Source organism: Peromyscus californicus, unplaced genomic scaffold (assembly GCF_007827085.1).
Source record: "Peromyscus californicus insignis strain IS unplaced genomic scaffold, ASM782708v3 Scaffold_11__1_contigs__length_118956290, whole genome shotgun sequence".
In the NCBI taxonomy this organism is placed as follows: Eukaryota; Metazoa; Chordata; class Mammalia; order Rodentia; family Cricetidae; genus Peromyscus; species Peromyscus californicus.
Window position 1 is genome coordinate 54,328,172 of NW_026294402.1, and position 13,172 is coordinate 54,341,343.

Sequence of the window (13,172 nt, forward strand, 5' to 3'; positions counted from 1 at the left end):
TAGCCAGTGTTCTAAGTGCCCATCTATAAGGATTATTGAAAATCTTGACTACTTAATAAAATTCTTAAAAGGTCTTCTTTGGACAGTTCTTGTCTGCTTTCTTGTTTTTTTTTTTTTTTAAATGAAGGAAGATTTTCAGAGTTTCTTATTCTGATATTTTTATTGACCTCAGTGTTCAAGAAGTGGGATTGTTGTATCATAGTGTAAGTAGAGTGGTTCTGTCATTTCTCACTAGCACATATTAATGTTTTAGTTGCTTCATATCCTCAGCAGCATTTGTCATTGCCATTTTTCTTCTAGCCATTCTGATAGGTGCATAATGGCACTGTATTAGGTACATTGAGGTCTTAAAAATGAAATCCTATAGTAGTGTTGTTGAGCATGCTTCCTCACATGTATTTGCCATCTGTATAACCCTGTGATGAAGTGTCTACAAGACTCTCTCAACATGGTCCCAAAGGATTTCACCTGATTGACAGACTTGTATTCTAATAAAAAAATTAACATAACAGGGAAAGCTCTGCTTGGCTTCTTCCATTATAGTTTTGGATAGGATTAAACATGTTGTATGCCCAGGCATGTTGTTGCAAATCTGTAATCGTAGCACTTTGGAGGTTGAGGTAGGAGAATCTAGAGTTAAAGGTAAACCTGGACTGCATACATAGTAAATCTTAGACCAGCCTGAGATACAGTGAGATTGTTTTTAAAACAAACAAAAAAGTTGCACATGTGAAAATAATAATAGTATATTATGAAACAACATTTGTTTTCCTCTAATCCTGCTTGTTTTCCTCTTTTTTTTTAAACCAAAGTAGCATATGACATTTAAATGATACAGACCTTTTTACATTTTTTCATTTTGTGACATTTTTATAAATCCTTAGGAAAAATGTCTTCTATAGTGGACAAAGGAAGGACAGAATTGACAAATTATTTGAGACATTCAAATCTCACCACTGTGTGTGACACAGTGGATGTATGTATGTGTCTATCAGAGTTTTCTTGATTGTGTTTGAGCATCCAACCTCTCCCCATCACTTATTTAATGATATAAGGGATTATAAGCATTCACAAGCAATATTTCTAGAGATTTTCAGGAATTCATATTTGCTATGTCATTGTAGTATAATTTCTAGTACTCATTAAAATTTAATAATAATTTTAATAAAATAATAATTGAAATACATGCATACTAGATAGATAATGTTTCTCAGACGTTACATTGTGTTTGAACTATTAAAACACAGATTGCTGGACCTTATCCCCAGAATTTCTGACAAAACTGTGCAGGTTCTAAAATTTTGTATTTCTAACAAGTTTTCAGGTCCATGCTTCTGGTTTTGACTACACTGATAACCTTTTGGAGTAGAAGTGTAGTATGAAGTGTCAGTTAAGTGTTATCTCTTCAGCTGTGTGTGTGTGTAATTAGAAGGATGTGATTCTTATTGATATTTACAAGAAGAAAAACGTTCAATGAATCATTTCAAAATCAAAGTCTTTAAAGATACTATGAATAGGCTACTCTTCTAGGCAGTGGATAATTTATTTATTTATTTTTGGTGGTATTGAAATACACCACCAGCTCCTGCTTTTTTAAAAAGTTTTAATTTTATTGAATTATAACTTTTAATAAGATATATTTAAAATGTACAATTTAATCAATACATAAATATATAAAAATATTTATCCATCTGTCTTAGGTTCGTTAGGAAAGGGTTTATTTGGCTTATACTTCCTTCCACATTGCTTTTCATGATTGGAGGAAGGCAGAACAGGAACTCAAGCAGGGTTAGAACCCGGAGGCAGGAACTGATGCAGAGGCCATGGAGGGGTGCTGCTTATTGTCTTGCTTCCCTTGGCTTGCTCATCTAGCTTTCTTATAGAACCCAGGACCACTAGCCCAGGGACAGCACCATGCACTGTGGTCTGTTCCCTCCCCAATTGATCACTGATTGAGAAAATGCCTTTATAGCTGGATCTCATGGAGGCATTTCCTCAACTGAGGCTCCTTCCTCTCTGATGACTCTAGCTTGTGTGAAGTTGACACACAAAACCAGCCAGTATACCATCTAACTATCTAACTTTATTATACTATCATATAATAAAACTTCATACTATCTTACAATTTTAAAGTATTTTTGTTTCTGTATATGTGTAGATGTGTGAGTGTCAACCACATATGTGGAAGTCAAAGATCAACTTCTGGGAGTCAGTTTTCTCCTTCCACCATGTGAGACCTGGTGATCAAACTCAGATTTCAGGTTTTCTGGCAAGGGCTTTTACTTCCTAAGCCATCTTGCTGACCCCAGAATATCTCTATCAACCCATGGTCCCCTGTGGACATATCCCAGTTCTACCTCCATTCCCAGACAACCTCTGGTTTACTTACTGTTTTATCCTTTTTTTAGCATTGGATGTAGATAGATTATATAATTGTATTCTATGTCTAGGTTTTTTTTTTAAGCATAGTGTTGACTATTCATCATTGTTTTTGTTTCATTCATTCTTTATTGCTGGCCATTCATTATTCCATTGCCTGGTGTATACTTTGGGTGATGATACAGGGAGTTTATAGTTCTTTTGTCATCTGTTCAATAGCTTTGTTTTAAATAGAAAGTAGAGTACCTTACTGAAACTTCATTTATATACTTCTAGAATGATCAGTTTTTATATAATTACTATATTCTTAGCCTCTTATTTCAGGTTTGCAAAATACTTTAGTATAAACTTAAGAAATTGACTGTCTCTGGGATATGAAGATATCTTGACATGAATGAGATTAATCTTTTTTAAAAAAGAACTTGTTAGTACTAATGAACCTCTTTGTGTGACTTCAAGCCACCAGCCCACTTTTAACCTCCCTCTCCCCCGCAAAAAAAAAAAAAAAAAAAAAAAAAAAAAAAAAAACTTTACCTCACATCCTTAATTTTGTCCTCAGCTCTTCTGCATAAGCATTTGGTCTTCACGATGACAGACTGCAGCACCCCATCTGTGATGGGGCAGCTCCAGTCTTGTTTTTGGCGGCACTTACCTGTGTCTGCTCCCTGACCAGTGGCCACAGTTTCCCAAGGTTGACAGCTAGGCTGAAGCCCTGGTTCATCTCTAAGTGGCCATGCCACTTAAAATTACCTAATGATATTTGTTGAATTTGGTCCTGTGGTGATTTATGCCATCACCATTATCCTGGCCTCCTGAGTTCTTCTGGGTGCTTACAAATGTGGCTGTTGCCATGGCTCTTGTGACTGTGAAGTTGCCAGGGTTTTCGTTAAAGAAACATGTTTTTATTTTAATAATCTTGTGTCTGTATGGATGTGTGTGTTGTGTGCATATGTGTGTGTAGGTACAGGAACCTGTAGACATAGAAGTAGAGACCCGACGAGGACATTGTTCTGTACTGTCACTCTCCACTCTCACCTCCTTTGAGACAGGGTCTCACTGCATTTGGAACTAGTTGAAATGGCCACTAAACCTCAGCCTTCCTCCTCTCTGTCTACCTGCTGTGTTGGCGTTAAAAGTGCTGTGTTGCGCCACACTGGGCTTTTTACAGGAGTGTTGTGATCTGAATTCAGATCATATACATGCATAGCATGTGCTCTTAACAACTGAGTTATTTTTTTAGTCCTATATATTAGGTTGTAAAAATTGAGGTTTATTTTACTGAATTAGTATAAAGTGAAAATTTACTTTTTTTCCAGCTTTTTCATTACTTTCTTTTATTCTACCTCAAATCTGAATGATTCTAAACATATAAATCAATTGATTTCTGTTTTTTCTTTAGTTTTCAAGCAATGTTTAAAAATTACTTTTAAATAAAACCAAAATTTATTTTGACAGGCCTTTGGAAATGCAAAGACAGCTCATAATAACAATTCAAGTCGTTTTGGCAAGTTTATTCAAGTAAATTACCAAGAAACAGGCACTGTACTTGGGTAAGTACTGCTGCTTAGAAGCAATAGATTTTGGTACATATAAACATATGTGTATATATATTAAGTACATGTGTCCATACATACATGTTTGGTACATACACACACGTATGTATATTAAGATCTATTTTATTTTCTGTGTATGTGTATACCATATGAATGCAGTGCCCTTGGGGGACAGAAGAGAGGGCATCAGATCTCTTGGAATTGGAGTTACAGATGGTTATTAGCAGCCACGTGAGAGCTAGGAATGGAACCCAGATCCTTTGAAAGAGCAGCCAGTGCTCTTAATTGTTATGTTGCCAGCTCATGGAGCATATTTTTATTTTAGTTATAACTCGTTTCATAAGCTATGTATTATGACATTGGTATCTACATAAAAATTGTTTCCTCACTTTTTGGTGGGTTCAAACTGAGAAAAATTTAAGACTAATTATGACTTTTAACATCCTTAATTTATATTTGCTAACTTAACAATTGCATGTATTTACGTTTATATTATAAATTTTCAAAAATTTATTTTCAAGTCAGAAAATGGCCCTTTAATTATTGTATTTCCCACTATAATCACACTTTTCTACATATCCACATTAGTATTCTCCCAGTCAAGGTATTAACTTTGGTACAGTAAAAATCCTTACAGTTCCTATGATTAGTCATCTGATTGTGCCAGCAATATATTTTATAGATTAAAAAATTAATGGAGTATTCTTTAGACCAGTTTCAGATTCACAGCAAAAGGAAATGGGAATTACAGAGAGCTTTCATGTATCATTCCCATCCCTTCCAGCATAGCTTCCCCTGTTACAAACATCTTGTGTTAGTAAGGTCTGTTAAAACTGATGACAGTGTTGTTGCTCCTTTTTATTAATTGTGAAATCCATAACTTGTACTAAAGTTTGCTAATTGTGTTGTATATCCTGTTGGTTTTGAGAAATGTAGAGATGCTATTTACATTTAATATATCAGCATAATTTTACTGTGTTAAAATCTTTTGTGTTTGGGTTATTCAGTCCTGCTATCCTCCAGGTCTTGGTAACTCATGGTCTTTTACTATCTCCATATCACCTTTCCAAAATATATAGTTGGAATCATATTGTGTGTTGCTTTTTCACGTTGGATTCTTTAGGCTAACTGTGTACTTAAAGTTCTTTTATAGCTGTTTCTTCATCGATTTAATGTTTAAATTTGCAATTATTTTAGAGATGATATCTTTGTACTTTTTAAAAGTACTAAATTTTTTTGTGTATTTGATTGAGTTTATTATTTTTTTTTTTTTTTTTTTTTTTTTGGTTTTTTCGAGACAGGGTTTCTCTGTGTAGCTTTGCGCCTTTCCTGGAACTCACTTGGTAGTCCAGGCTGGCCTCGAACTCACAGAGATCCGCCTGGCTCTGCCTCCCGAGTGCTGGGATTAAAGGCGTGCGCCACCACCGCCCGGCTCGATTGAGTTTATTTTTAAGTATTTTATTATGAGTGTGGTTTTTCTCTTATATTGTATTTTTCTTACTGCTTATTGTTTGTGTGTATGTGAAGCTATTGGTTTTTATAGTTTTATATCTAGTGCCTTGATGGATGGTTTGTACTTTACTGTTGTTGCCTTGATTGTTCAAGGCATATTATAAAAGATTAGTACCTTACTTGGGACTGGCCTGAGGGTTCTATCCCAGTCCCACTCTTGGCCCTAGCTCTCTGTTTCTGGTTCTGCTAAGAACAGCAAAAAAAGATTCTAAGCTCCCACTGCAATGAACTGAGCCACTTTGTCATGATGGACTGTCTCCTGAACCATGAGTTAAAACAAAATCATTCCTTCCATTGTCTGTCTTTCCTTCCTTTTCCTCCCTTCCTCCCTCTTCCTCTCTTCCTCTCTTCCTCTCTTCCTTCCTTCCTTCCTTCCTTCCTTCCTTCCTTCCTTCCTTCCTTCCTTCCTTCCTTCCTTCCTTCCTTCCTTCCCTTCTCTGTAAGGTATTCTGCCTTAGTGGGAAATGTAAATAAGTCAACTTTCCATCACTGTGACAAAATACTAAAGATAAAAGAGGAAAGATTTTATTTTGTTTTACAGTTGCAGAAGTATAAACCCTTGATTAATTCACTCTGTTGTTTGTGGTCCTGTGGCAAGGCAGAGTATCCTTGATGGGATTGTGAGATAGACCACGTGGTGGCTAGAAAGCAAGCAAAGGAGAGAGAGCAGGAAGAGAGGAGCCAGTATCCTCTACTGGGGCACATTTTAATTACCTAATTTTCTTCCACTGAGGCCCAGTCTGCTTCCTATTAGCACTGTAGACTGGTGATTCAGTCTTTTTTTTTTTTTGTTTTTCGAGACAGGATTTCTCTGTGTAGCTTTGCGCCTTTCCTGGAACTCGCTTTGGAGACCAGGCTGGCCTCGAACTCACAGAGATCCGCCTGGCTCTGCCTCCCGAGTGCTGGGATTAAAGGCATGCGCCACCACCGCCCGGCCAGTCTTTAGCCTGTAGGCCTTTGTGGGGATATTTAAAAGCTAAGCCATTACAAATATCACTAATATTACTTTTGTCTTTTAAGTCAATACCGTTTTCTCCATTAAGTAAAACTCTAGCTCAAGAACTTTTATTGTATTAACTAATTAAGCATTGATTTTAATTGTCTTGAGTTTATGTTAGTATTACTTATTAAATTTTATCAAAGGTGTTTATGGGATCTATGTAGATAAACATGTCTTCTGTCTGAGATACATTGGTATGTATTTTTTTTTTCCTGGAGCTGAGGACCGAACCCAGGGCCCTGCGCTTGCTAGGCAAGCGCTCTACCACTGAGCTAAATCCCCAACCCTTTTTTTTTCTCTAATACTGAGCTCTTTGGAATTCCTTGAAAAATAGCTTTACTTGGTCAGTACAAACACACTGGCATATATGCACATACATACAAATTGTTATTTCTCTATTTGATGGTTTTTTTTTGTTTTTTTTTTTTTTTTTCTGAGACAGGGTTTCTGTGTGTAGCTTTGCGCCTTTCCTGGAAATCGCTTTGGAGACCAGGCTGGCCTCGAACTCACAGAGATCCGCTTGGCTCTGCCTCCCGAGTGCTGGGATTAAAGGCGTGCGCCACCACCCCCCGGCTATTTGATGGTTTTTGTAATGATTTTTGTGTTCCTATTATTAAGTAGGTTGGTCTCTACTTTTCTTTTTTATGCTATTTTATGCTCAGTCTTATTTACTTCTGCATTAAAAAAAAAAAAAAAGCCAAAATTACGTGTATACAACCTCTTGGCCTGTCTGTGAAGAACCTAAAACCAATGTCATCAGCAACCACAAAAGTTCAGGAGAGATGTTCAATGGCAGTTTCATAGATCATTTCTTTTCTTGATTTTTGTTCTTTTTTTTTTTTTGGTTTTTCGAGACAGGGTTTCTCTGTGTAGCTTTGCGCCTTTCCTGGAACTCACTCTGTAGCCCAGGCTGGCCTCGAACTCGCAGAGATCCGCCTGCCTCTGCCTCCCAACTTTTTTTTTTTTTTTTTTGAAGCAAATAGTCTTTTTTTTTTCTGAAGCAAGTAGTTTGTATTTATTTATTTATTTATTTATTTATTTATTTATTTATTTATTTATTTATTTATTTATTTATTTATTATGTATACAGAAGAGGGCGCCAGATCTCATTACAGGTGGTTGTGAGCCACCATGTGGTTGCTGGTAATTGAACTCAATACCTCTGGAAGAACAGTCAGTGCTCTTAACCTCTGAGCCATCTCTCCAGCCCTCTTTTCTTGATTTTTAAGACTTACCAGTTTTCAAAGGCTCAGTTGGTAGTTTTTAAAGTAGGAGTTAGGCTTTTGGTTGTGTTTTAAAAGAGAATAGCAATAGGTAAAGTCATGTACATTGCTTTTCAACCTTGAAGATAGTACTGTATTTCTTCATTGATTAAGATAGTTTTGTTAGAAAGTAGATGTCTAGTTTCCTTTATTGAAGGAAATGCAGGCTCTCCTGTTGACTACCTAAAAAGTATAAACATTTTATTCTATGGTAAAATACACAGTAAAAAACATATATATGTATTGAGCATTATTAACTTATTTTTTTATTTATTAAGCATATATATGGGGTGCATTTTGAGTATCAGGTTTTGTTCTAAATATTGAAGATAAAAAAACATATAAGCATGTTCTTTGCCTTGGTTTTCATTGTCTTTTGGGGGAAATAGATATTTATGTTAGTTGACTGTAGTAAATGAGCAAGAAAAAGTGGTTATAGCATGGTCATAGTGGTCAGTTTGGTCAAATTGAATAAAGTTTATATTTTTAATTTTCTTCTTGACATTATGAAGCAAATTTTAGATAATTTTATTTGAAAAGTCAGATATACATAAAAATAGAGAAAACAATTAAATAGAGCAAGGACATCCTAGATAGATTCAGCAATACTTAATTCACCTGTCCCTTCTTTTTCTATTCTGGTTTTAAGTAGAATTTCAGACACATGTAATGTGCTCAGCATTATGGTGAGCAGGTAAATGTCGTGGCATAGTTTGACTAACTCATTCTCTGAACTGATAACTTTTTTTTTTTTTTTTTTTTTCAAGACAGGGTTTCTCTGTGTAGCTTTTCGCCTTTCATGGATCTTGCTTTGGAAACCAGGCTGGCCTCGAACTCACAAAGATCCGCCTGTCTCTGCCTCCTGAGTGCTGGGATTAAAGGCGTGCGCCTCCACCGCCCGACTAACTTTTGTACCAGTAGAACTCATGGATTAGGATGGACAAAAAAGAGATGTCTAGGAAGTAGTAGAATCAAAAGTCAATCTTTGTAGTGAAATCAGACCTGGGTTCATATTCATAAAATGATTGTGTTGCTGATTACTAGTTTATGATTTTGGTTTTGTGTTTATTTTTTGAAATAGGGATTTATAGTGTATTTACTTTTGATAGAGTTCACCTTCTTATCTCATTCTCTAGCCATTTTATGGCATAGATAGTTTTTTGAGAATTTAACATGGATAATGCTAATATCTATAACAATTATGATGATGAATGTACTGCTGTCATCTGGAGAATGCTCCTTTATACTTTTGAACTGTCTAAATAAATAAAATCTACCATATATTAAACTATATTATTTACTTATCTAAACCAATTTTTATTATTTATGTCAACCAATTTTATTTTCTTCCAGGGCCTATGTTGAAAAATATCTACTGGAGAAATCTAGACTTGTTTATCAAGAGCATAATGAAAGGTAAATATTTTTATTTGTATAATTAGATCAAATTTACAGCACCACACAGATTCCCTTCTAGATTCTTTGTACACTGCCACCCTTAATTCACTGTATATCATGTATAATTTTTATATATAACTACTATTTCTTTTTTGGGCAGAATGCTATTTTTCCTTTTAAAGGCATTTGGGAGATTTTTATTGGATATGCAGAACTGTTATTCTTTCTCAGTTCTAGATAAATTGAGAACAGGAAAGTGGTTTTTTGCATGATAAACTCATTCTTCCTAGAGCCATCTGTCTTTATAAGCTATGGGTCTTTCTTTTCTCGTATTTCTTAGTGTTCTTCTCATTTGAAAGTAGTAATAAGCTAGGTGTGGTGTTTCACACCTCTAATCTCTGTACTTGGGAGGCTGAGGCTGGAAGATTACCATGAGTTCAAGGCTTGCCTAGGGTATGTAGTAAGTGCCATGTCAGCTTGGGGCTATAGTGTTAGACACTTTCTCCAAAATCAACTACAAACAAAATGAGTTTTCATAAAAGCTCTTAATTCCATTGTCATATTTGAGGTAAATGGGACTTAAAAATGAAACATGTTACATATTTCAGTTGAAGAAACCAAATTTTTCAAGGTAAATTAATTGCTTCACATGTCCGTGTGTTAACAATAAAGTTATGACCCAGAGTGTTAAGTTAAATATCCCTGAACTCTTATGTATATATACTTTGGACATCTTCCTTTTCTTCTTATGTACTTAAAATCTTTCTGTGTGTGTTTCAAGGCCTAAATGAAATTAAAGGTTTTCTATTTAAAATTTTTAAATATATTTATATATGTATCTATATATTTTTTTCTTTTTTTTTTTTTGAGACAGGATTTCTCTGTGTAACAGACCTGGTTGTCCTAGAACTTTTTCTGTAGACCAGCCTTGATTTTGGACTCACACACAGAGTTCCACTTTCCTCTGCCTCCTGAGTGCTAGGATTAAAGGCATGCTCCACCATGCCTGTTGGTTTTACTTATTTATTTAGGTGTTTTTTTTTTTTAATGAAGGGTCTTACTCTGTAGCCTTTTCTATCTTGGAACTCAGGTTGGTTTTAAATGCACAGCAATCTGTCTGCTTCTGCCTCCTGAGTGCTGGAAATAAAGGTGTAGGACACCATATTTGGCCTTGAAAGACTATTTAGGACAGGATTAACATGGTCCTTATATGTAATAAAAGCTCAGTAATTAATGACTAACTACATAATGAAAATGAATTATTGGCAGGATTAGGTTAAGAATTTAGTGGGTTTGTGTGTGTGTGTGTGTGTGTGTGAGAGAGAGAGAGAGAGAGAGAGAGAGAGAGAGAGAGAGAGAGAGAGAGAGAGAGAAAGAGGGGGGGCAGCAGAAATAAGAGAAGATCTTTATTAGAGATGTTTGAATACATAGAGAGAAGGCTTTTGGTATACTCAGTAGAACACATGCACAAAGCTCTGGCTCATGCTATAAGCAATCTGTGTGGTTTTTTGAACATTATAATGGAGTAGTGGGGATATAATTTTGATTTCTTGGGTTAAAGAATAAATTGGAAGTGACAATACAGAGTTTACAAACTGATTGTTATTTTGATTGCTTTATTTGACAAGTGCATGTATGTATTCTCTGTTTATGTGTTGCTGGATTTGGTTTGCTGTTATTTTGGTGTGGATTTTTTTCTGTCTGTATTCATAAGATACAATGCTCTAAGGCAGTGGTTCTCAAACTGTGGGTCATGACCCCTGTGAAAGGGTCATTAGAACTTTTCACAGGGGTCACCCAAGACCATCGGAAAAGCAAGATATTTGCATTGTGATTCATAACAGTAACAAAATTACAGTTATGAAGTAGCAATGAAAATAACTTTATGATTGGGGTCACTACAACATGAGCAACTATATTAAAGGGTCACAGCATTAAGAAGATTGAGAACCACTGCTCTAAGATTTACCTTTTTGGTCTAATCTATATTTCCTTAGAATGAGATGAAGGCTATTCCTCACTGTAATTTCTTGCAAAAGCTTCTGAAAGATTGAGTCACCTTAACAGCATAGTCATATCTGGTTCTTGGTTTTTATTCAGAAGAAGTTTTGATTACTAATTCAAATACTTCAGTGATTATAGAGTTTTTTGAATTTTGTTTGTTAGTTGAATTTAGTAGCTTGTATTTTTCTAGAAATCTGTTCATTTTATGTGGGTTATCTTAACTTGATAATAAATAATACTGTATCATAGTCTTTTTCATTTTTCTAAGTTTGGCTATGGTGTTTCTACTCCCTCATTCCTGACTTTGGCTTAGTCTGTTTTTATCAGTTTAAATACAGGTTTGTTAATTTTGTACATGTTTCCAGAGAACTAGTTTTTAAAATTTCGTTGTACTCTATATTACTCACTATTTATTTGTTCTCTAATGTTTGCTATTGCTTTTCTTCTGCTTGTTTGGTTTAGTTTATTCATTTACCCCCTTATTTTTCTTTTCTTTTTTTTCTTGGTAATTTATTTGTTTTTTTGAGACAAGGTTTTGGTCTAGCACAGGCTAGCCTGTAACTTACTGTGTAGCCCAGGCTTGACTTGAGTAGTTCTCTGTCTCAGCTTCTTAAGTGATGGGATTATAGCATGAGCTTCCACATCTGGCCACATAGTTTTGAATTTTGGGAATTTCCATCATTGGTTTTAATTTTATTACACAGTGGTTAGATTTCATTTGACTATGTTCAGGCCTGTTTTATTGTCTAGTAAAGCTTCATGTCATCTTGAGAAGATGTATATACTCTTGTGTTAATGTAGATAAAGTGTTAGGTGCAGTTGGTAAATACCTTACTGGATTTAATTAGCTGCAAGCTCTTGATTAACTTTTGGAGCCCTGAAAGAGTAATTTCAGCAAATTTGTGAAGTTTTTTTTTTTTTACTTTCTTTATTAGTGTTAGAGAAGACCATTTTGAAAGTCCCTACTTTCTCATTTTCCTGCTTCTGTCTCCTCCCTTTTTTTTGGTATTCTACATTCTATTTTATAGGCATACTAAATATTGAATTTGTCACATTGCCTTAAAATTAAAGTAAATCAAACAGTTTACTAAGTAATGTATTCTTTAAAAACAAAACAAAACAAAACAAACAAACAAACTAACCAGAATTAGTCATGTTTATTATATGTTTTGTTCCCAACAGGAACTATCATGTATTCTATTACCTCCTCGCAGGAGCAAGTGAAGAAGAGAGGTTAGCATTTCACCTTAAACAGCCTGAGGAGTATCATTATCTCAATCAGGTAAAAGTTCACGAAAAGCATTTTGAAATGTAGGTAATAATTAGATTTTAGTTACTGAAAAAGTTTTTTAGTGCTTTTTTTCCCTCAAGTCAGATAATAGATATTAACCAGTGCCTTTATGTAATTAGTCTAAAATTTAAGTGTTGTAACTTCCAAATGTAAAAATGATTATCTCCTTTATACAAGTGGTAAAACATTAAATATGTTTTCTATGCATTTTGTGAGATTCTTTTAAGAATATTAAGCTGTTTCATAGTACTTTTCTGATCAGAAAAATGTTACATTCTTTCATTGTGACTTACTTTTATATACCCAGGATGTTAAGTGTTACTGGTAATTAATGCTTACCTATTGCAAAGAAATTGCTTCAAACTTGATTTGCATGTTTTGCAGTCTAATGCACACATGTCTGCATGCTATGATACTAACATAGAGTATCACTGTATAATTTAGGGAACAGCCCTCTTAAACATTTTGTAGGAAGCCAGGCATGGTGGCTCATTCTGGTAATCCCAGAATTTGGGAAGCTGAAGCAGGAGGATTACCATGATTTTGAGGCCAGTTGGTCTATATAGTGAATTACCTTGTGAGTTTCTGTGTTAAAAACAAAACAAAATAGAACAAAGTGTCAAGATGAAATTCTTCAAAGGCAAATGATTTAGAGAATATATCTTTCTTTAAAATTCAGAATTCAGCCTTAAGCTTCCATAATGAGAAATGATCTTCACAAATTTTCACGATATTCATTTCTCTATTTTTTTCCTTCTCATTAAAATCCCAAA

General features: G+C 34.8%; 1 protein-coding gene across 6 annotated transcripts in view; it reads left to right on the forward strand.

Annotated features, from left to right (window-relative positions):
• The window catches only part of Myo9a (myosin IXA), a 232,981-nt gene that overhangs the window by 71,486 nt on the left and 148,323 nt on the right, over positions 1-13,172 (forward strand). For all 6 annotated transcript variants that reach the window (XM_052762736.1, XM_052762746.1, XM_052762755.1 and 3 more), the window contains exons 3-5: positions 3,835-3,929; positions 9,060-9,122; positions 12,291-12,390. In XM_052762736.1, coding sequence (XP_052618696.1) covers positions 3,835-3,929; positions 9,060-9,122; positions 12,291-12,390 — 258 coding nt within the window. The remainder of the gene's footprint in view (positions 1-3,834; positions 3,930-9,059; positions 9,123-12,290; positions 12,391-13,172) is intronic.